The 23,505-nt window shown below is 39.4% G+C and overlaps 1 protein-coding gene across 1 annotated transcript in view; it reads right to left on the reverse strand.

The window, feature by feature from the left end:
* Nucleotides 1-1,144: 1,144 nt before the first annotated feature.
* LOC138959757 (lysosomal alpha-mannosidase-like) overlaps nucleotides 1,145-23,505 on the reverse strand; it is a 23,152-nt gene continuing 791 nt past the window's right edge. The window contains exons 2-26 of the mRNA XM_070331365.1: nucleotides 21,623-21,725; nucleotides 21,209-21,358; nucleotides 20,492-20,685; nucleotides 18,388-18,496; nucleotides 16,385-16,482; nucleotides 15,963-16,034; nucleotides 15,287-15,403; nucleotides 14,773-14,976; nucleotides 14,069-14,141; nucleotides 13,585-13,624; nucleotides 12,873-12,942; nucleotides 12,276-12,395; nucleotides 11,539-11,664; nucleotides 11,101-11,230; nucleotides 10,594-10,661; nucleotides 9,999-10,238; nucleotides 9,353-9,471; nucleotides 8,961-9,062; nucleotides 8,496-8,583; nucleotides 8,054-8,140; nucleotides 7,630-7,720; nucleotides 6,280-6,419; nucleotides 5,013-5,186; nucleotides 4,115-4,244; nucleotides 1,145-2,882 (exon numbers count right to left, since the gene is read on the reverse strand). Of these exons, the coding sequence (XP_070187466.1) occupies nucleotides 2,764-2,882; nucleotides 4,115-4,244; nucleotides 5,013-5,186; nucleotides 6,280-6,419; nucleotides 7,630-7,720; nucleotides 8,054-8,140; nucleotides 8,496-8,583; nucleotides 8,961-9,062; nucleotides 9,353-9,471; nucleotides 9,999-10,238; nucleotides 10,594-10,661; nucleotides 11,101-11,230; nucleotides 11,539-11,664; nucleotides 12,276-12,395; nucleotides 12,873-12,942; nucleotides 13,585-13,624; nucleotides 14,069-14,141; nucleotides 14,773-14,976; nucleotides 15,287-15,403; nucleotides 15,963-16,034; nucleotides 16,385-16,482; nucleotides 18,388-18,496; nucleotides 20,492-20,685; nucleotides 21,209-21,358; nucleotides 21,623-21,725 (2,964 nt within the window). The 3' untranslated portion in view covers nucleotides 1,145-2,763. The remainder of the gene's footprint in view (nucleotides 2,883-4,114; nucleotides 4,245-5,012; nucleotides 5,187-6,279; nucleotides 6,420-7,629; nucleotides 7,721-8,053; nucleotides 8,141-8,495; nucleotides 8,584-8,960; nucleotides 9,063-9,352; nucleotides 9,472-9,998; nucleotides 10,239-10,593; nucleotides 10,662-11,100; nucleotides 11,231-11,538; nucleotides 11,665-12,275; nucleotides 12,396-12,872; nucleotides 12,943-13,584; nucleotides 13,625-14,068; nucleotides 14,142-14,772; nucleotides 14,977-15,286; nucleotides 15,404-15,962; nucleotides 16,035-16,384; nucleotides 16,483-18,387; nucleotides 18,497-20,491; nucleotides 20,686-21,208; nucleotides 21,359-21,622; nucleotides 21,726-23,505) is intronic.

A 23,505-nucleotide genomic window follows, 5' to 3' on the forward strand; every position in this document is an offset into this window, starting at 1 on the left:
AGACCATCAAAACCAAAATAGGGAGGTAAATTCATGTTAATGCAATGATCTGGTGACAAAAAAAGTAACAGACTGGCTGTCACTTTTGCGAAATGGAAAACGTTTAGGAGCCTTTACGCATTTTCGGCAAAACGCTGCCGATTTCGCGTAATAGGCAGCGTTTTGCCGATTACGCGAAATGGGCAAAAATGTTGCCGATTCCGCGAATTCGGCAATTCCGTGATTTCGGCACGACATACATATATATATCAATGATAATGTTTATATGCATTTAATTCCAGTTCTGTATCAGGAATATTATACCTGATTAACTAGAAGAAACAAGTCACACAAAGCCAAAGCAATGAATCCTCTTTTGCAATTCTAATTTCAGGCTAAACTTTGAATAACAAATTACGAAATCAGTTATTAAGCGTTGAAGCTGAAATGCAATCCCATATTCCGGACGGGATGAAAGATCACCAAACTATAATGCATTTGATTGAAAAATATGGCCTCAACTTTTGCAACGGGGCAAACATTTACATTCTTGAACGCTCTTATCCAGAAAATAAGAAAAAATATGGGGGTATTATCTGGATCAACTTTGTATGCAAAGTTTCATAGTCCAATACTTCTTTTTACATTTAGTCAAGTTTTGACTAAATGTTTTAACATCCACGGGGTATCGAGACGAGGGTCGTGGTGTGTGTGTACGTGGGTGTAGGACCGATCTTCATGACACTTCACCTGAGAGTTCCTGGGTATGATATCCCCAGACGTATTTTTCATTTTTCACGCGACTTTTTTTTTTTTTTTTTAAACTTCTCAACACACACATACACCCTCAGCTCCATGTGAGCCTCTATTCAAGTCTGCTGGAATGCATTCAGTCAAAACTTGACAATTTAAAAAGAGTGATGGATCAGCTGGACTGGTATCGTGCTAAAGACAATTTTCACTGGACTGTACCATGGAAAAAAATCAGGAATGAAACTCTTGTTAGTTTGAGAGGTTAAACTGATCACACACACACACACACACACACACACACAGCTTGTCAATCACAATTTGTCAACCATCATGTCTGCAAATTTTGTCAGACTATATATATATATAGCATCCATTCCACACACACAAAATATTTTGAGGTAAGATCAGCAGATAGGGTAAGATGGTTTTTTGTTTTGTTTTTAGATTTTATTTCAAACTCACACACATGAAAGTACAATGGTAAGCATTACATCTTCAAATCTGATCAATACCATCTCTGCTGATCTGGCACAAGCAACGAACCGAAGTATGGACATCACAAAATTAGCCCCAGTTTGATGCTTACATACCAGCGAGTTACACCAGAACCTTTTATACAATTCACGAAAAGATGCAACTAGCCTTTGGTATTTTGTGTTTAGTAAAACAAGGTACTGAAAGCACTGAGCAGAACCCACATATTGCACAGAAAATCTCACGAAAAAATACACATCACATTTGGCATTGGTGTTGTATATGTTGAAGAAAGGCATAGAAATGCACCAGACAAAGATCAAACACACCTTTGTTTTAAATATTTTTTTTTCTGAAAGAACTGTCTCCATGCCTTTCTTCAAACACAAGCAGCACAAAGCAGGCTATTATTATTTCTAATTGACTGTGCTATATACATGTTCATGTTCACATTTCGCACAAGATAAACCCATTAACACCGTGATGGGCTCTCGTGTGAACTCAGCCATTGACTTTTAAAATTGTCCATGGAAATAAGAACAGTACATGTAAAACAAAACAAAAGACAAACCCAAAAGCTACACAACAGAAGAACAAGAACTGCATCTCCACAAAAGAAAAGTAAAGCACATACAGTAAATGTGCTCATGTAAGCAAGATTTGTATCTGGTATGGCACAGAAGAAAGCAATGTTATCACTTGTACAGATGAGAGCATGAAGTGATGCACAACATTAACAACCTGTTTGATTATGATCATATCGTTCCCTTTAACAAAAATTAGAGAAAAAAAGAGTAAAAACAAAAAAAGCTGGAGAAACTCGCATCTAAGCATAAATGTAGAACCAGCTTGTTTTCTACTAAAAAAAAAAATCAAAACTCATCAGAAGAAAAAGAAGATTATGAAAAAAGAAAGGTGCCATTTTACCTTGAGAATACATTTTCTTTACAAATGAACTTTTTAGAGCACTCATTGATTGGCGAGTGCAGGCACAAATGTAAGAGATTAAAAGAACTGACGATATATTAAAACGTCGAAAACCTCAACTAACCCCCAACCCCTCCCACTCCAATAGACACAACACACGCACACACGGAGGAAACTTAAAAGGCATTCAGTAATAATACAAAGGCTTTCACATTCAATTGCAAAAATGCCATACGAGGCCGAGGAACAGAAGTCAAGACAAATCAAACATCAGATAAGCTGCAGGCATTAAAATCACTTTTGAAGAAAACAGATAAATTACATGTATGTTAAAATATTTAAAACTCACAAATACTGCTGACGAAGGCAGCGTTAAAACTCCATATAAGCCTTTCTGTAGGCATAAAACTTGTCTCTAACCAAACGAAATAAAAGATCAAACTTGCATATGACCTGTTTTTCACACACCTGTTGTCAAACAATTTAAAACTTTTTTACCTCCTTGAAAAATAACTATTCCTGGAATGTAGCAAGAACTTTGCAGATATCAACAGAATAACTTGGTCAAACATGCTCATGGGAAATTTCGGAACATTCATCTCCAGGAAATACAAAAGAGAATTTGTTGTTCTAGGCAGCAGGCTGAATGGTGATCTGGAATGTCCTGATCTCCATGGGGTTCAGGGTTATGCTCAGCGGATCGCTCACAGACTTTCCTGACTTCTCAGACTCAAACCTCAGGATAGGATCTGAAATATAACAGATTACTTTACTTAAACAGAAGAAATGGATCTCAAGAGGTAAAAAAAATTTAAACAAGAAGGGCAAAGCCCATACGACTCACATGCTTTACACATTTTTCCTACCAAAATACATGTGACCTTGACCCAAGGTCAAGGTCATCCAAGGTAATGCAACACAAAGCTGTTAATTCAAGACATAGGAAGTACAATGGTGCTTATTGGCTCTTTCTACCATGAGATATGGTCACTTTTAGTGGTTCACTACCTTATTTTGGTCACATTTCATAAGGGTCAAAGTGACCTTGACCTTGATCATATGTGACCAAATGTGTCTCATGATGAAAGCATAACATGTGCCCCACATAATTTTTAAGTTTGAAACAGTTATCTTCCATAGTTCAGGGTCAAGGTCACTTCAAAATATGTATACAATCCAACTTTGAAGAGCTCCTGTGACCTTGACCTTGAAGCAAGGTAAACCAAACTGGTATCAAAAGATGGGGCTTACTTTGCCCTATATATCATATATAGGTGAGGTATTGAATCTCAAAAACTTCAGAGAAAATGGGAAAAATGTGAAAAATAGCTGTTTTTTAGGCAACATTTATGGCCCCTGCGACCTTGACCTTGAAGCAAGGTCAAGATGCTATGTATGTTTTTTGGGGCCTTGTCATCATACACCATCTTGCCAAATTTGGTACTGATAGACTGAATAGTGTCCAAGAAATATCCAACGTTAAAGTTTTCCGGACGTCCGGACGGACGGACGACTCGGGTGAGTACATAGACTCACTTTTGCTTCGCATGTGAGTCAAGAATGAACTAACATGCTGAGACACTTACAGTTACAGTAAAGGTAAAAACTAAACATTAGAAATAATTTCTGCTTAAACTGGATCTTCCAAATAAAGTTTAAAAGAAAGAATATGTCATCCAGGCGTGATTGGTTTCAAACCAATGATAATTGTATCATCCTTATCATTGTGGAAATTGTCGGTGGTAGAGAATCAATATTACAGTTTATCACACCTCTGCAAATCAGTTTTCCACAAGTGTCCTTTAAAAGAGACATCTCAAAGTCTAAAGAGTTCAAGGCCTGTGCAAACTCACAAACTTCAGCCTTGTATGAAGTAAACAGATCATTCCTCTAGCTAAACAGCTACAAATCAACACCAACCACACAATACCTAGATCATAGCGACAAATGAAGAGAAGAAAAAGGAAAGACTATAAATTACCTGTTTTACGAGGGGGCTCATCGTCATCATGAGGATAGTTCCACTTGAGTTTGTTCATATCGGACAACACCATGTCACCGCCCAACGTCAGCTCAGTTGCCGCAGTAATGTCGAATGTTGTGAACAATTTCTAAGGGGAAAAAATAACCACACAAATGAATAAATGACTAGTTTTATTAAGTAATATTTGAAAGAAACAGCACAAATTTAATGTGAGCCTACAAAGGCTGTACACAGAAGAAGAAAGAAGACATCCTAAACCCAAGCATATTGACTGAAACACAATTATAAATACACTTATTACCAACCATCTCAGTGATAGTATGCACCTCTTCTTCTTTGTTCATGGGCTTAGACTCCCACGTTCACTCATGTTTTTAGCACGAGTGGATTTTTACGTGTATGACCGTTTTTACCCCACCATTCAGGCAGCATACGCCGATTTCGGGGGAGGCATGCTGGGTATTTTTGTGTTTCTATAACCCACCGAACTCTGACATGGATTACAGGATCTTTTCATTGCGCACTTGGTCTTGTGCTTGCGTGTACACACGAAGGGGGTTAAGTCACTAAGCAGGTCTGCACATAAGTTGACCTGGGAGATCGGAAAAATCTCCACTCTTAACCCACCAGGTGGCAGCGACCGGGATTCAAACTCCCGACCTCCCGATTAGGAGGCCGACGTCTTACCACCACGCCACTGCGCCCGTCGATAGTATGCACCAACTCAGAACTGCCCAGGATTTCACACGGAATAAGAGCATCCTTCCACTTGGACACATACCACATATTTCCACTATCTGTACCACAGCTTGCCCTGTTCTAACAGTGCAAAGCAGGGTTGGTTGGTTATTGTTCAACGTCCCTACAACTGATATATATACAATGCAAACCCTACCTGTATGTTGACTGTAGCAGGCTGGGAGAGCACAGGGTCCTCCCCTTTCTCATAGAAGTGTTCCAGTCTCAGCAGGAAAGGCTGGGTCTCGCTGGGGGCAGGACCAGCAGACGGGTACTGCTGTAAGGTCAGCAGGTGGACGTTGTCCGGCAACGCCTCTCGTACTCCTGACCACTGCAATGAGAAACGCCAGGTTTGAGATCAGAAACTATACAACATGAGAATGAAAGTCTGAAAAACAAGGTCTTAAAAGGGGGGAAGTTTTAAATTGACACATTTTCATTTCATGAACCAAACTTGACCCTGCTGTGACCTTGACATTTCATGAGGGTCAACCATTCTTGGTTCAAGTTTGGAGGTCATTAAACCCTAGAAGTGTGTAAAGCTTCAAAGCTCTAGCTTTAAAACATCTGAGAAAACCTCAACATTAAAGTTTTTGTTCATGACTGCCCAGTCAGCCAGCCGCTCATACAGATGAACACTGCTCATCACTAAGACTCACTGATTACTCAGGTGAGCCAAAAACAGAAGCCCTCCTACTGCATGTCAAAGCTGAACAGAGCTCGCAAGTTGCTACACACCTGCAATGTACGGACAGTTTTGCTATGGCCCAAGGGTGTCCGTTCATGAGAGGGACTGCTGTATGTGGCAGTTTGTGTGAACTGATCTGCTATTCAATGGTATAGAATGTGATTCCTTCTATAAAGCTAGCTGCATTCAGCCTTGCTTGACCGTGTGATTAAGGCCTCAGCAATGTTAACAGCCGACAGCAGAACAGCCCTGCAAAATGCCAATTCCTAGAGGTACACAGCAGTTAATCCTTTCTACAGTGGTACCTGCCATGTGAGGCCCCTGCAGGGATGGCAAAATCGTCCACCTGATCACCAGGGGCGAGTAAAAATCCACCGGGCTAATAGAAACCACCTGGCTGGCCAATGAAAATTCTGGTCAAATGCGACCCTTTTGGTTGTAATATCGGGTTTTAAAGCCATATAAACACTGCACATCAACTGTGGTATGTACCGGGCCAGCGAAATTTCTGCCGAGCTAATGACTTTCTTGAGATATGACCATCCCTGCCCTGAGATGAGAGGACACCTCACCACGAGGGACATCTTGGCTAGTCCTGTTTCAATCAAAATATATATATGTCATGACAGGATATCTGCAATATGGGGAAAATTGTATCTGTTCTCAAGGGTATGCTTTCATCACAGGAACCACTGCATCATTCCTTAGAAGAAAGTTTCATCAAAAGCATACTCACAGTATTTTTGGCACCCAAGTGTGACTGTCTGTCTGTGGGCTGAGAGAGGCTAAGTGCTGGCGGCATGAAGAGTCGTTCTCCTAGGTCACGGTGACCTGCTGCTGCTGAAGCCATTGGCTCCAGCATCACATAGTGAATGCCTGAAAAGTCATAACTGAGCATTATTCTTGGTGTAACGAAACACAAGTTACTGTTTATTTAACTGTTACGCAGCTTTCCCGTAATCCCATTAACCCAATGCCCCCTGAACCGCCCGGCATGGCCCGCTGGAAGTGCCCTATGAAATCCCTGAAACGCCCGGCATGGCCCGCTAAACACTAGGTCACCTACTTTCACTTTCGCTTTGAGCCTTACCCATAAGGCCTTGCGACCGGATGTGATTAATGCACTTCCTTCCGTCTGCTTCATTCTGGCGTTTGCAGAGTTTGAATCGATGCGATAGTGTGTTTGCTGTGAATTTTCAAAGTTTGAGATTTTTTTGGCTGACATAATGGCGTTGAACGAAGGTTTGGAAGTATGGTGTTCGATCATGGGGAACTCAGATGACGATTCTGACACGCCTTTTGAAGGTTTTCTACTTGAAGAGGTGAAAGGGGATGAGTCTTGACATCGATCTGGGTGTTGTTATTCGACAACAGGACTTTCGGGAGGATTTTTCTGGGAGTTTCAACATATATTGGTGTAAATGAGGACTGAAGGCTGACACGTTGGACGTTTTTGAAGAACACTTGCTGGATTGTTTTTTTTAAACAACATTTATTACATCGGAAGTGGACAGAACATACTTGCATATGAAACTATAGTGTATTCTCGAGTTATTCTGCCATCTTCTATATAAATGTGAGTACTCTATGATTTTACATGAATTGTTTTGTTTTGTATGTGTCCATGTTGTGCGGAGTAGTTTCCCTTTGCTCAGGATTAAGAAGGCTGCCTGCCATTTTTTTGTCAGGGGGCATTGGGTTAACAAAATAAAAACTAAAATGAAAATTACAATAGAATGCAAAGACAGAAAGAGAAAGATATACAGAAAATCAATAAAGACAGCAGATTTTAAGTTCCACTTGCACTACTACTTTTCTTCATTCCTGCAATCATCAGATAGCATATTCCCAAATGGTGTATTTTCAAACAGAAAGGCAGATGTTAAAACAGTACAAATTAGTTTCTTCTTAGCAAATACATTTTCAGCATTCACAACAAATGTCTCTCAAACAAAATCAAGTGATGTTCCCAGGAACCTTTCCACTGCACTTGAATTGATAAACCTACATTGACCACATCCAAAGATAAATTGCAATAAGCCACCTCATGTGCAACCACCAACAACATAGCCGAAAAAGAACTCACCCCTGACAATAAGTCCCTTTCCATCAGAGCCTGTTTCGTTGAGAGGTTCTCCTACTCCGAGACTGTCATCGTTCAACAAGCGACGATGAACCTGAAGAAACACAAGTAAGGTTAAAATGAACACTGAAACAAGACAGGGAGAGTTCAGATGATGGGGAAATCTAATTACATTGACAGTGATAAACATACAGAGGCACACACATACACACCTGCCACAAGTTCCAGCTTTCATTACACACACACACACACACACACACACACACACTTATCATAAGTTCTGTATTGGATTACCCTGACACCCACACAGACACCCACACCAACACACAATGAGTTCTGAGTTGAATTACTCTAATACCCACATACACACACTTAGCTTGAGTTCTGAATTGAATTACACTAACACCACACACATACACACACTTACCATGAGTTCCACCTCTCCGTCTCTCAAACTGCTGCCTCCCTCGGATCTGTCGGTCAGCACTGTGAACTGAACCTTCTTGGCTTCGTCCTGTTGTATGACATAGATGTACCCACATAAACATTATCCTATAAGTAAAATTTACGGAATGACAACATTAAGGACATCTGCATGAAAGCTGAATAATGAATGCGAAAAGACCAACATCAAATGTACATGAAAGTCAGAGTTCTAGCTAAGGAATTCTCTCCCTATGTTTCTGCATTCAGAGGCTAGCTATCCCTTTCTCATCTCAACCCCTCACCCTAAGCCCCCTCATTTGCTTCTTGGAACTGAAATACATTAAAAGTTCCTGACAATTGACATTATTTTCTTTGTATGTGAGATGCAGTAAACAGAGTTAGCCACCCTCTGTCTTCTATTAGACTAAAAACTAGAAACAAACCTGGATGTAGATTCTGCTGTTGACAGGGTAGAAGTTACCAGCCACAGGTTCTGTGTTATTCAAGGGCCAGGTTTCTCGGTGGTTCAGTCTGTACAAGGAAAAGAATGTTTCATCATGCTCATACAATGAAAAAAATCCATAAGCATTTTATGCTGCAGCCCTAAAGTTACCTTCTGTTTCTTTTTAGGTGAAGCTGAAGAAACTGTACACGTTTTGAAGTATTACCTTTGATTGTTTTTTTCTTGAGTGTATTAGTGTGTGTGTGCATGCGTGTGTGTTGTTTGAGTGTGTCCATGCTTGTAAGTGTGTGGCTCTGTCAGTCTGTCAGTGTTTTTTTTGGCCATTTTGGTGGTTTAATACTTACTGCGAGTACTCATTGTCTTCTAACTTTAACTAGTACAATGCTTTGACAGTTTGTGTATGCTGTGAACAACACCCATTCCTGTTAAAGCAGCAATTACTTACTGTCGTTTTAGAACTTCACGTCCATTAGCGTCAGTGTAGAAAGTCCCCTTGTTGCTCAGACTGGTCTTGAAGACGCTCACAACCTCCTTGCCCAGGTTGTCACTAAAAACAGAATCACAAAGCCACTGAATACTGATTGACTGTAGCATCACAAACAGTTCAAAGTTATTTCAAAACTGTGTCATTAAACCATACACTAACACTGTTATTCTGTTGTCATCTGATTACTTTGTATTTCTGAACCATCCTCCATTCAAAAATATAACTGAGAGAAACATAACTATGGAACCATAGACACCATAATAAAAAATCACTGGTAAACTGTAAGAGAAGAGTCTGCTGGAGTCCATTTCAGGCTGACAGAACAATCAATCCCACTTGATGATACTCACTCAATAGGAATGGGTCCCACAGTCCACTGGAATTGCACAAAGCGCTGCTGGCTGTACAGTTTGACTGTCTGCGTCAGCCAGGGAAGGAACTGCTGGTAGACCTCCTGTACTAGCTCACCCTGACATACAAATATCAGTCCAGTTTTATGTGAATATTTAAAATAATTTTGCAAGGTTCCTGTAATACGACCAAGTCTGGCTAACCAAGACTACCTGTCAAATGTCATGCACTCACGCAACTTCCTATTTTATCCTCATGGGAGTTGTCTCTATCAGTCAAGTGACATTTCCATTTCATTTCTCTCAGAATTTTAACCTTGCAAAAATCTTCATGAGCAAAAAACAAAAAAGCATGAGAACTGAACAGCTTGAATTGAAATTCAAACGTCTTTAACAGAAATCTAAACAACGAAGTGACTGTGGTAAGATGAACAAAGTTAAAAAACAAAGGATTACTGTACTCACCGATACAAAGACGACACAAGACTATTACGAATTTTCGCTTCTGGAAGCTTCGTCTTTAACAGATTTTTACTGAGCATAAATGCTGGCAGACATGGAAAAATAAAGAGAACCATTTTCTCAAATGTTTACAGACAAAAAGAAACAAAACAAAATGAATAACAACAACAACAGCAAAACCTACCTGTACAAAGTAAGCCTTGGTTGTCAGCTTAGGATAGCTGTTATCCATAGTGATTGGCACAGAAGTGCCATTGGGGCGGAAGATGTAGGCACCCGAGGCCTGAAACTCAGGCTGGCTGTTGTTGCCTTTTACTCCATTATAGAAGCTAAAAGACTGCGTGATGTCCATGGAAACCTTTTTCTCCAGGTTGGTCATATTCTTCAGAGCACCCGTTTTCCCGTCAAACGCTACAGAGATATACTGAAACAAGAGGAAGATTACACTGTTTACAGGCTTTAAGTCAAAAACTTTTGTCAGTATCAAATTTGTTTCTGAATAAGTGATTATACATGGCTAAATGATTGCAAATGCTGTCTGTAGCAACTGAATTAAGTACTGGCAGAAGTTCAACAACAACAATTACAAGAAACTCATGTTTATAATTAAACCATCTCAGCTCTGTCATCTTAACAAAATCAGAAGCATGAAAGAAAAGAATTATTCTAGTATTGTATAGTCCTAGTAAGACAACTCATGTGGCACTTGTATAAAGAATCTTCAAATTTACTTCAAAATGTCTGTTCTACTTAGAATTATAGAAATAAAACAACTGTACCTCATTCTTCAAAACAACATCAGCCCCTGGTTGAAATGGTTTCTTCTCCAAAGCAGGTTTCTGCACAGCTAGAGGGAAAAAACATTGTTTTATTTATTAAATCATAAACAATAATATTCCGGATATCAATATGACACATATTCTTCAATAATTCTAAGCCCCTTATAATACTGGAAAAAATTAAATAAATAACAATGATTCCCATAAAATGCCCTTAACGAAGGAAACAGAAAACTAAAATGGAAACCACTAATTAGCATAGAAATCAGACTCGGACCTTAAAAAAAATCAAGCAAATTTCAATCAAGATCATCTATCTTCTAAAGAATTCAGGACAGACCAAGTATAGTGTCTCTATCTTGAATGAACAGAACAAGCTACTTCCAGGTCCACTATTCTGTATTCTCAGTTCAACCATAGCTTATTGGCTCCTTTTTTTTATCTGAACTATCCATACAACAGTTTGTTTTCTCTTTCTAAAGATGAGGCAAGGAACTGAGGCAATACCTGTGTTGCGTGTAACAGTGTAGGTAGTGTATCCCAGAGGTACTAGATCGACAGGGAACACAAGCTCAAACTTGGCAGTGTTGTTGTATCTCTCCGGGATTCTGAAAGTGTCTGGTGTGACAGGGATCAACTGAAAGTAAAATGAAGAGGACATGTTAACCAAACACTATAAATAATAATTGCACGCACCTACACACACAACACGCACCTACATACACACACTCAAACACATACACAACACACACTAAACCTATTCCCAGGAACAGCAAAGACTGCACAGGATAATTTGGCAAACAAGAAAACTGCCAAGAAAACAATACATTCAGTTTAACAACATTTATATGCATTTTCTATTGCTGTTTTTCCCATGCATGTTCTTTCCCTATATCCATATCAGGTCATGCCAGGAACAAACTGGGTAGATATAAAATGTATTACCTCAGATTCCACTCCCTTTCCATCAGGTCCGGTGACCTTGAAAGACACAGTCTGATCCTTCGACACTGGCAGACGAACGATCTCCCGTCCTGTCCGTGCAATGGGGTTGTACAATGTCACCATGAACTGTAACCAGGCAATTCAAAATCAATTCCCTTTTCTGATTGATTGATAGTACACATTTCAAATCAGGGTAAGTCTATGTTACCTGTGTGCAAGTATTACATTCTCCATGCAAATGAGCATGTGTACATCTAAGCATGCATGCATTTCCTACTAGGTTGTTTGCGCAAGAACTTTTATTTTTATTAACAACAACAAAAGCTACTTTCTTCCCTTTCCAGATTTGTTCCGTCTTTCTAAAAGCTTGTTTCCTTCCATCCTGTTTCTGTTTTCTCATGCTCTAATCTGGCCCGCCACATCATGTCTTTTACCCCTTCATTCTCATACCTCAAAATACTTCTTACCAGTCTTTCTGACAATTCATTGCACAAGGTATTAGATCATAAAATTGTCAAAATACATCCCCATCCCCCTCTTTCCCAAAAAATGTTTTGAAAAAAAAGAACACATTGCAAAATCATGCAACCAAGTGCAATCTCCAAAGCTTCAAAAATGCCGGATATACGTTAATTGGCCAAAAATCTCATGTATGTCCAATTCAGCCGCAAATACATCCCATGACTTCATTCCATGCAGTTGCCAGCTGAATGGACAAGAATGACATTAATGCTCACCACTTTTTGGGTTTGTGTGAAGTCACAGACGCTGATGTTGAGCAGCGTACAGAAGTTTTGTTCCACTGCTGCATCCCCGTTCAGCGCCATCAGCTTCTTTACTGCATCATTGTACACTTTCTGCAATGCAAAATCTTCTTTTTGAAGAAATTAAAAAACAGATACACACAATAACACATCAATGTGAAACTTCATGATTTCAGCTCTATTTCTTCTTTCATGTTGCAATCTTTCAAACTCCGAGCAGTGTCTTTAATAAATAGTGTTTAGTGACACAAAGCAGCTACATACTTCCTCAGTTTCTGATAGTGACACTGAAAACCTAAGTTTACTCGGTATCTGCTGATTTAGACTCCTCAGTCTCATTCAAAAGAAGCTCTAACAAGAGTAAGGCGTGCAGTGAGGTAGCTGAAATTGTTGTTTAAACAAAGCACTTAAAATTTGAAGTCCATGTCTGTTAGGAAACGCTACTAGTGATAACTAAAGCCATGCCATTTACATATGCATTTGTTCTCCTTTCTCTTGTTTAAACACATTCTTATTAGAATCACTTCAAAATATTTTGCAACAAAAAAATAGCACATAAAAAAGACAGACCTGTCCTTCGTTGACACCGTTCGCCAGTCTCTCTGCATAGTCGTAGGCCACAACCTGTTTCTCTGTCCCACTGTAACACAGGTTATCGTCTGAGCAAAACATAGGGTAAGCTATAAGCATGGTACAGTCAGGACACTCTTGGGTTTCACAGTCCTAACAGTTGTCACTGAGAGACAAGAAAGAGCCTGTAACAGTTTCAGCTTTAGTATTATTTAGGCAGTTTGCCTAACTCATAAGGCGATGTTTAAATTTCACCTGCTATTGATCACTGCAAACAACAAGGATTAAAATAAATCTGTTACCCCAATTTGTCTTTAAATTTAAAAAAGCAAACATAAAATAGCTGTTACAGAGAAAAAAAACCGAGGAGAATGCTATAATATGAAAAGATAATGATAGCACAGGTGCCTCAACATTCTTCTTGCACATTATAAATTATACAAATCTCATCTGGTTAACCATGTTAAAAGCTCCGAACAATTGTATTCTTTGTTCACCCATGCTGTATGGATGCGATAAAGCATTCAGTAAATGTTGTGAAATTCATGCAAACAGCCTTTGATCAACTCTGTTGCTTATTATCTTTTTTCTGCGTGTTTCACAAGGTCATGCCACTGCATGAGAGCCCCCAGGATGTTGTATTCAAACGGGTAATAAACCTCCCCCCCCCCCCCCCCCCCTAAAACTCACAATGCTTGGTTATGATACTTACGAGACAGCGTCATGATGCTGAGCCACACCCATCGCTTCAGCTGAAAAAAAACACGACACAAAAATCTTTATATCAATCATCTGTCAGGGCATACAGCAAAAGGTATTAACAAAATATGATCCTAGTTGGGTTAGAGGCTTGAGAGGACATAAGCCATCATCAGTAGTTGTAACACAGAAAACCCTTCAACCCTAAAACCCACTTTATTTTACAGGACCTGTCATGCAAATGCCAAAGAGCTGATGGACACCTTCTGATCACGGAAGAAATCATTAATAAAATAACTGCACAAAAAGCATTGACTGGACAACCTGCTGCCATGCAGAAAGAGAAAGCATTGACTGGACAACCTGCTGCCATGCAGAAAGAGGCAAAACCTGGCGAGGCAGACTGAAAAGCAGAAAGTCTTTTTAGACCTAGATTAACAATGAAAGGATGCCAGAATAATATATCAGCCAGTAATAACCAAGACCAGAAAACTTACCCAAGACGTTGATGTTGAAAGTGCTGTTGTCAGTGTCCTCAAGTATGGCAAGGGCATCCAGCTGCTTTATTACCTGTAATCAAAGAACAGTGTAAGTCTTGATAGAGGTACACTGTACAACACAACCTGATGATCACAAGAGGCTTTGAGCAAGACGGCGGTCATCCAACTACCATTCAAACTATCAAGTGCACACAAACACATGCACAGTTAGTGAGTTACATAATATGTGACCCTCCACCACGGAATGAGTCGCATGTCACCTTTGCATGATTTTTAGGTTTTTAGATTTTCTTGAAGAGTTTTTTATGCTCTATCCTGTGGTGAAAACCGTTTTAGAAAAGAGCGAACACTTTTCTAGTTTTAAGCCTGTGACTAAGGTGATCCACACACTGATATCTGACACCCCCCGGACGTATACTAGGCCTAATGCAGAGCCGCACGAGGTGACATCCGACTCATTCCGTGGTGGAGGGTCACATATGACAGCATCCCATGCTGAACAAATCAATAGTCCCCAAAGAATGTTTCAATAATCTTGAGCCGTAAATAGACATTACTCCTACCATTCAAAAGGAAGTCTTACAGTTTCTTGCTGCTAGATGCAAGCCTGATGTATTGAATAAAATAGCACAGTGGTTCTCTCACACCACAAAGTTTACGACAGAATGAACACTGCATACATCAATAAAATTTCTGTTTACCTGAAGGAAATTGTTGGTGCGTCTGACATATCCCTTGAGGGCGGCACGGCTGGTGAAGTAACCAGTCCAGAAAGTGTGCGCACGTGAGGCGTAGGGAAAGAAGTCGTCCTCCTTGGTGGTGTAGGTCTTTCCAGCCTTGTTGACGTGATACGTGTAACATGATGGGGTAGAGTAAATCAAGTTCACCTTGCTGCCACTGGATTGCTGAAAACAGATATGTACGATCCGAGACAATACATGTGTTGTTTGTCATGACCATACATCTTCTGTGCAGTCTTATGCGCATAAAGGCCCTAAAACACAATCCTTTGGTTATTTGTCTATGCATGTGTGTGTGTGTGGGGGGGGGGGGGGGGACAGAAGATCTTTCTTTTTGACAATGTTGGATATTCTTTGTGTCCAATATTAGACGCAACATACAAAATGAAACATCAGCGATACAAACAAGACATATTGCTGTGACCTGATCAGCTCAGCAGGCTGACACCGAAACAAGCTCAAACCAATATCTCACCCTGGCGTTGACATGTTTGATGAGCTTGTCCAGATTGAGGTACCAGTTATGGGCTGCCTGGTACTCAAAGTCGGAACCCATGGTGGTGATCAAGTGATTTGTGCTGTAATGTTTAGCCTGAAACAAGAATTACAAGGATCTAAAACATTCAAACTGTTTCTGTTTGAGAATGACACCCTAGTGAGTATGTTCAATTCGTGAAATACAAAGCAACATTGTCTTTCTTGTCTCGCAAACAAACATGAAATTCCAGTGCACCATATATTCTTTCAAGCTTTAACCTGCCCCACCCATTACTGATCAATTTTACTGTATCAGAAAACTTAAACACATGATCTCTTTCTTTATGTGAGAAAAGATAATTATCTGATCAGCATGCTTCACGTCTTGTAAACTGACATGAAATTCGAGCTCACCATACTTGTACTCAAGCTTAAACCTGCTGGTTATTGCTGACCAGTTCCACTAAATTAGCACCTTTTGTTTTACATGGTCACTTTTTTCAACAAAAAAAAGTTTTTGACATAGTGTTTCATGACTTCCCCTTACCTGAAACGTTAGAGCAAAAAACAGCACATAGATGATAACACTGCTCATTACTAAGACTCATTGATTACTCAAATGAGCCAAAAACCAATAAATCCATCCAACAGCATAAAGAAATCCGAGCGCTTACCTGATCTGCCATTGCTTTGAGGAAATCATCCACCTTTTGTTTTACGTTCACATCATGAAGACGTGTGTCATCCTGAAAGTGCAAAAACAAGACTTTATATTATCATCCACCAACTTACCAAACAAATAAGCAATAGCAAATATTTACAAGCATACATAAAAAAAATAACTTCTGTGAATAACTTCTGATTTTCTGACCCAGACAGACTTACGGCAATTATCAGGAACATATAAGATGAATTTTAAAATGTTAAACTCGTGACAAGCGGACTGCATAAAATAAGGAAATATTATCTCAAAACAAAATTCAACCAAAAGATTAAACAAATACTGAAACACAACAGTTCAATGGTGTAAAATTGCTTTCGAATGAAGCACACAAAACTGCAACTGCCATAGCATGTAGATAAAAATTCCACTAACCACAATGGGCGAATCACCACAAAAGATGTCAAAGCAGAAACCTCCAGGAGGCGAATAACCATTAGGCAACACACCCGTGAAGAGATCAGATTGGGTTCCTAAACAGAACAGCACAATAGATGTAAAATAGAGAACAAGTAAGACAAGAAGAGCAAACGCTCGATCGAGTCACTTTCGCAGTTCTGAATATTATATGAGGCATCAGATGGACAGGAAGAAATTGCTATTCACAACACAATGAGTCACGTTCACATAAAATTTGAGCCCGGTCACTTTTATAGTTTCCGAGAAAAGCCCAACGTTAAGTTGTGTGTTGCCGAACAGAAAAGGCTAGTTATCTCCCTTGTTTTTCTGATAACGTTCGTAAAAGGCTACAGATGTAAATACTTTGATGTAAAGAATAATCCTACAAAGTTTCAATCACATCCGATGAACTTTGTCAAAGATATAAAATGTCTAATTTTTCCTTTGACGCTGACCTGTGACCTTGAAAAAGGTCAAAGGTCAACGAAACCATCGTTAAAGTGTAGAGGTCATTGGAGGTCACGACTAAACAAAATATGAGCCCGATCGCTTTGATAGTTTCCGAGAAAAGTCCAACGTTAAGGTGGTGTCTACGGACGGCCGGCCGGACGGCCAGCCGGCCGGCCGGCCGGACAGACTAACACTGACCGATTACATAGAGTCACTTTTTCTCAAGTGACTCAATAAACCATTAAGGGAAACACCACAACTGCTTCATTTCGAGATACAGTGGAACCCCCCTATTAAGACCTTAACAAATCTGAGAAAATCAGGTCTTAAAAAGGAGGGAGTCTTATAATTTACAGAGGTTATGAACAGAACATCTGAAAAAACAAGGTCTTAAAAGGGAGGAAGTCTTAAATAGGGGGGTCTTAAAAGGGGGGTTCCACTGTACCGGAGGCCCCTCTGATGAGAGGACACCTCCTTCTGAGTTCTGTTGTCCCTTTAACTATTATCATGACCAAGATAAATCTGCTGTAACAGGCCACTTGCAAAGTAGGGACAGTTCAGGCTGGTGGTTCCAAGGGTTTCCTTTCATGGCAGGTACCGCTGCACCCCCAATAATCTCTCTCTCTCTTTCACACACTTACACACATTGCATGGTCATCAATGTGTTCCTATCTGTGTTGTAACTTAAGTTTAAGCCTTATTCAAGAGTTTGCTTAGATTGTGTTCCTTACATTCTCTTTGTACTCACATTGTTTAAAAACATACAAAGAAAGCAAGAGGAAGTATTAAAACAAACAAGCAATAACAACAAAGAAGATGGATGGCCTGATAATAATATAGGTGCAATGGCATTGGCAAACTAAGGCAGGGGACAGCCACAACCTTTTCAACCTTGAGCAAGATGAGAACAGAAAATGACCCTTGAACAAAATTAGTTCACATCAACTTTATCAGCCTTTTCAATTTCATGAGTAGCTACTGATAAAACAGCAGTCAAACATCTCCAGTAACAAATCTTGCACCAATTTGATCAAGTTTCTAGGTCACTAAATATGATTATTGTTTGACCTAACTGCACCGTCAACCTTAATGATCTGCGAGCTTGCACAACATATATATTTTCAGCAATGACCCCAGCAGTATTTTATCAATTATCATACCACTGACTGTGTCACATGTACCTTCCACTGATTTATCAGATCTTTTGATAACCGCATAGTCTGCAAGCTTGACTTGTAAGGTCAAGTGCAAAAAAAGATAATTTGTTATCAAAGCTAGACCAAGGAAAATGTGACAAGGCTTTCATTATTAGCAGCAGAGGCATCAAGAAAAGGGCCAAACTAAGAGGACAAAGAAAAAAGCGCAATTTTTATTTTAGTTAGTGGGGGTAATGATGGAGGGTTTGCTCAACCGTACCACATACACATAATTAATATATATTCAAACCTCCCTTTGAAACACATGTCTCTCCTCAGAGTCTAAAATGTATCCGCAAGCTAACTTGCATGGAAATAGATACTGAAACATACCCAAGTTGTCCGGGCTGCCTCGCCAAATCATCTCCATCGTTGTGCGGTTCTGGCGAAGATCTTTATCTTGGTAGTCAAGACGCCCAAAGAACAAAGAGTCAAAGCCAAACTGCAAATCAAAGAAGAACCTTCTGTTAAGTCAAAATGCCAGCCTAACAATACTGCAATTTGTGTTTTTACTGCATGTGCAGCAGAACACTATTAAATATTTAAATACATAAAACAAAAGTTTGGTTCTGAAGTAACACAAAATTACTTATACTCCAGTTAGGTTACTGCGTTATAAAAAACAAATACAGCTCACACTTGTGGTTTTAGTTGTCCCTTTTTTACATTTAGTCAAGTTTTGACTAAATGTTTTAACATAGAGGGGGAATCGAGACGAGGGTCGTGGTGTATGTGTGTCTGTGTGTCTGTGTGTGTCTGTGCGTGCGTGTGTGTGTGTAGAGCAATTCAGAGTAAACTACTGGACCGATCTTTATGAAATTTTACATGAGAGTTCCTGGGTATGATATCCCCAGATGTTTTTTTAATTTTTTCGATAAATGTCTTTTATGACGTCATATACGGCTTTTTGTAAAAGTTGAGGCGGCACTGTCACACTTTCATTTTTCAATCAAATGGATTGAAATTTTGGCCAAGCAATCTTCGACGAAGGCCGGACTTCGGTATTGCATTTTAGCATGGAGGCTTAAAAATTAATTAATGACTTTGGTCATTAAAAATCTGAAAATTGTAATTAAAATTATATTTTTATACAACGATCCAAAATTACTTTTATTTTATTCTTCATCATGTTCTGATTCCAAAAACATATAAATATGTTATATTCGGATTACAAACAAGCTCTGAAAATTAAAAATATAAAAATTATGATTAAAATTAAATTTCCGAAATCGTTTTAAAAACAATTTCATCTTATTCCTTGTCGGTTCCTGATTCCAAAAACATATACATGTATATGATATGTTTGGATTAAAAACACGCTCAGAAAATTAAAACGAAGAGAGGTACAGTAAAGCGTGCTATGCAGCACAGCGCAACCGCGCTAAACAGGCTCGTCACTTTCACTGCCTTTTGCACTAGCGGCGGACAACGGTCATTGTGAAAAAATGCAGTGTGTTCAGTTTCATTCTGTGAGTTCCACAGCTTGACTAAATGTAGTAATTTCACCTTACGCGACTTGTTCATTCATAAGAACAGGCTCAGTAGAGCACAAAAGAAATTATTAAAATCAATTATTCTGTGTGTCTGATTCTGTATCACTGTCACAGAAAAAGCGGGAGTAACAGGATCAAACAAAAGACATGAAGACAGACCAACATCATGTCAGTCTGATTACCGTTTCTTCTTTTTTTGCCAGTACAGTAGAATCCGCTTAATAAGGCCATGTTTAATAAAGCCACCCGCTTTTTGAGGCCAATTTCTGACTGCACGGATTTTTCCTTATGTTTTATGCTTAAAATCACTCGCTTTATAAAGCCACCATCCCGCTTATTAAAACCATTTTTTTGCCCGCGTTAGGTGTGAAAAGCCGTAACAGTGAGTCTGTAATCGCTGTCTGATCACTCACAGCTAATGCATGACTGGTTTTCAAACAACCTGAGACGTTTTGGCCAGCCTCTAGTGAGTTTGAAATCACGTTAAGTGCAAGTCAGTGGTCATAAACAACTTCAAACAAAAGCGTACTTCTGAGCTTTTGTTCTTGTGCATGATTGTTCACATACACTGCCAACAAGTGTTTAGTCTGAATCTGGACACCAGCAACCATGGCCACCAAACTTTTCTCAAGAACGGATTTGAGCGCTTTTTGCTTTATTTGCTTCAAGAATAAGCTGTTTATCAAAATCGTTAAGTTGTCTCTCTAATGCTATTTTATTAGCTTTTGTAAGGATGTTTTTCTGTTTAATAAAAGAGATGCACACAGAATGTCTCTCCTTTGTTTTAAGGCTCTGTTTGCCTGAAAACCATGAGTTCCTTTTATTAAATCCACCCGCTTAATATAGCCACTTTTGTCCTGCACCAAGGTGACCTTATTAAGCGGAGTCTACTGTATTACAATGTCACACTCAGCAATCACCACTACTTTGAAGAGTTAACATACTTGTGCAAAAATGGATGCCTGCTCCCTGGAATGGCCGAAAGGATCAATCTGCCATCCGACCCTTGGTTTGCCGCACTTGCCAAAGTTCTGACGAAGAAACTCAAAGCCCAGAGTGTGCTGGTCGATGATAGCGTTGTAGTGAGTGGAAGCTTCATCATTCATACACCAGCCTCCAAGGATGAACTCCAGACGACCTTCACACACGAAGAGACAACTGCAGAAACCATTAAAATTCACACAAAGAAATAGGAAATACATATGACCAAGAGTCTGCCAAGTGTGACATTTAAGAACCTTAAGCACAGTTAAGGCCATCCTTAATTGAGCCTGAAGTACAATTCACTTTTACTGAACATTCATTGCTAAACCTTTGTGCAGCCAGTTTTATGCAGATGACTTTGCGACGTCGATCATTTAATATCATGTTTTGCTAAATGGTAAATATCTGATCTCAGCATTCCTGTCCGCCCTCAGAATGTTGTCGTTGGTTGAAGCTTTAATAAAGCAATCAGGTAAAAAAAAATGCATACGCCTGCTCCTACTTGAGTAAAAGTTTACACATTTAAAAGAACAAAGTCAGCAGTAGACATTTTAGCTTCATTTTTAAAAGACACACATAGATATAACTATCCTTCCTCTTCGAAAAAAATCAACAAATAGTAACCCTTTCTCTTCCAAGAAAAGTGTAATTTAATAACAGCCAGCAGCTCTCCGTACCTTCACTGACCAGCCTCTTGACTGTATGACGCATGAAGTCATTCTGCTCCCTGTACCAGCGAGAGAAGAAAGCGATCTCCACGTAGATGAAGCGCTTGCTGGGGTCATTTACCAGCTCTGGGATGACGCTGTCCAGAATGTACTGTACCCCTGAAAAATTGTACAAACAATTAGCAATGCCAATGGATGAAGAAATGTGTTTTATCCCTTCTTTACCTCAGCATCCATGATGAAACCACCATGTTACATTTACATTCTTCTGTTTTAAAGTTTGATTGCAAGAATAAATACTGTTGTTATGTGATATTGTGTGACTGTTATTGTTAACAAAACAATTAACACTCCCACCCGCATTACATTGCATGTAAAATAATTAATTTAAATATGCACACCTTAAACAAAGAATGCACTTACGTTCATAGTAGTACTGGTCCACTGTGATGATCCAGCCGACGTCATCGTGAGTGTGTGGAACTATGTGTACATTGATCATGCCATCCTTCACTGGGTTACAGCTCTGCAACACATGCAACGATAAAAAGACTGTTTCAACAAAGACGAACGCTTATCTTCAAAAAGATTTAATCACTATTTAAACGTGACTTATAAGTTCTATATATAATAATAATAATAATAATAATAAATGAGCATTTATATAGCGCAACATCATAACTTTACAATTATGCTCTTTGCGCTTGACACATTTAAAATTCAAACACAGTTATACAAGCATTTACATCTACATTCATAAAAGCATACACCATCAAACATACATTACAACAGATTCTTCCACTAATTAAGTAATAAAAACATGAATAAAATAGGTAGTAAAAACAAGGAAATACCAGCTGAATACCCTTAATCAAACAGAACATGTTATTAATACTGAAAAACAGCCCTAAATGTGTATACACATTATCACATTATCACTAAAACAACAAATACACTACATGTAGCCTACTGATGGACTGAGAAAACAAAATCAGGGGTTGTATTTCTTGAAGAGGTGCGTTTTAAGTGCTCGTTTGAATGCTTGGGGTGACTGAGAGTGGCGGATGTGAAAGGGGAGAGAATTCCAGTGTGTGGGTGTGCAGAAAGTAAAAGTGCGTTGTCCGTATGTTTTGGTTTTGGTGTGTGGAATGGTGAGGATGCGACAGTCAGAAGAGGCACGGAGTTGTCTTGCTGGAGAATAGACGGTGAGGAGTTCAGAGAAGTAAGCAGGAGACGAGCCAGAAAAGAAGTTAAAGCAGAGGGTGGACAGTTTGTAGTCAATGCGGGCTTGAATAGGTAACCAGTGCAGTGTGTGAAGAAGTGGTGTTGCGTGATCTCGTTTTCGTGCTTTCAGAATGAGGCGTGCTGCCGAGTTTTGGACTTTTTGTAGTTTATGCAGGAGATACAGAGGACAGCCAGAGAGAAGAGAGTTGTAGTAGTCGAGTTTAGAAAGAACAAAGGCACAGACAAGAGTGTTAGTTGTTTGAGAGGAGAGTGTGTGGCGAATGGTGCTGATCTTACAAAGCTCAAAATAAGCTGCTCTACAGACTAAAGATATATATGTTTGTTAAGGGTCATGTCAGATGAAAGGGTGAATCCAAGGTTTCTAGCTGATGGGGAGAAAAGAATAATCAACAGCATTAAAAGTCATCTATCATCGGTATCTGTCCAGAACAGGGTGACGCATGCTTGATTGCTTTATTCTTCTTTTTAAATCTGTTGACATAATTCGATCAAAGGCAATGGCTACAGGTACGCCTTATTGAGGTTTTTCAGCTTGGCCATTCTATGGTCAAGCCACTTTCTAACTGCAGCTCTCAGCATCATACTCAGGGGCGGATCAGTTCATTTTATGGGGGGTTGTTTCCAAAAGTATATTGTGAAGATATGGGTGTGAAGGCGCGAAGCGCTGAGCCGACGGCGCAAAGCGCCTAGCTTGTTGAAAAAAAGGATGCAAAATGGTGCAATCTGGTGCATTCTGAGGATGATCATTACCAGTTTCAGGCAGCAGATTTTGTCACTGATTAATACCCAAAAAAAACACACACACAATTTTTTTTTTTTTTTGCTGGGGGGGTTTCCGGAAACCCCAGAAACCCCCCCCCCCCCCCTTGTCCGCCCCTGATACTCCAGTTGGAGTCTGATTGTATGTGTTGTTATAAAAGAAAGCATTTTCAACTTCATCTTAGGCCTAAAAAAAAAATAGGTGTGGTTACGGTAACCCGACCTACCCTATTTTTTGGGGCCGACCCTATAACTTTTTATTACATTTGTGAAAAAAATACACACAAAAAACAAGTAAACGA

The sequence above is a fragment of the Littorina saxatilis genome, linkage group LG2, assembly GCF_037325665.1.
Source record: "Littorina saxatilis isolate snail1 linkage group LG2, US_GU_Lsax_2.0, whole genome shotgun sequence".
NCBI lineage: Eukaryota > Metazoa > Mollusca > Gastropoda > Littorinimorpha > Littorinidae > Littorina > Littorina saxatilis.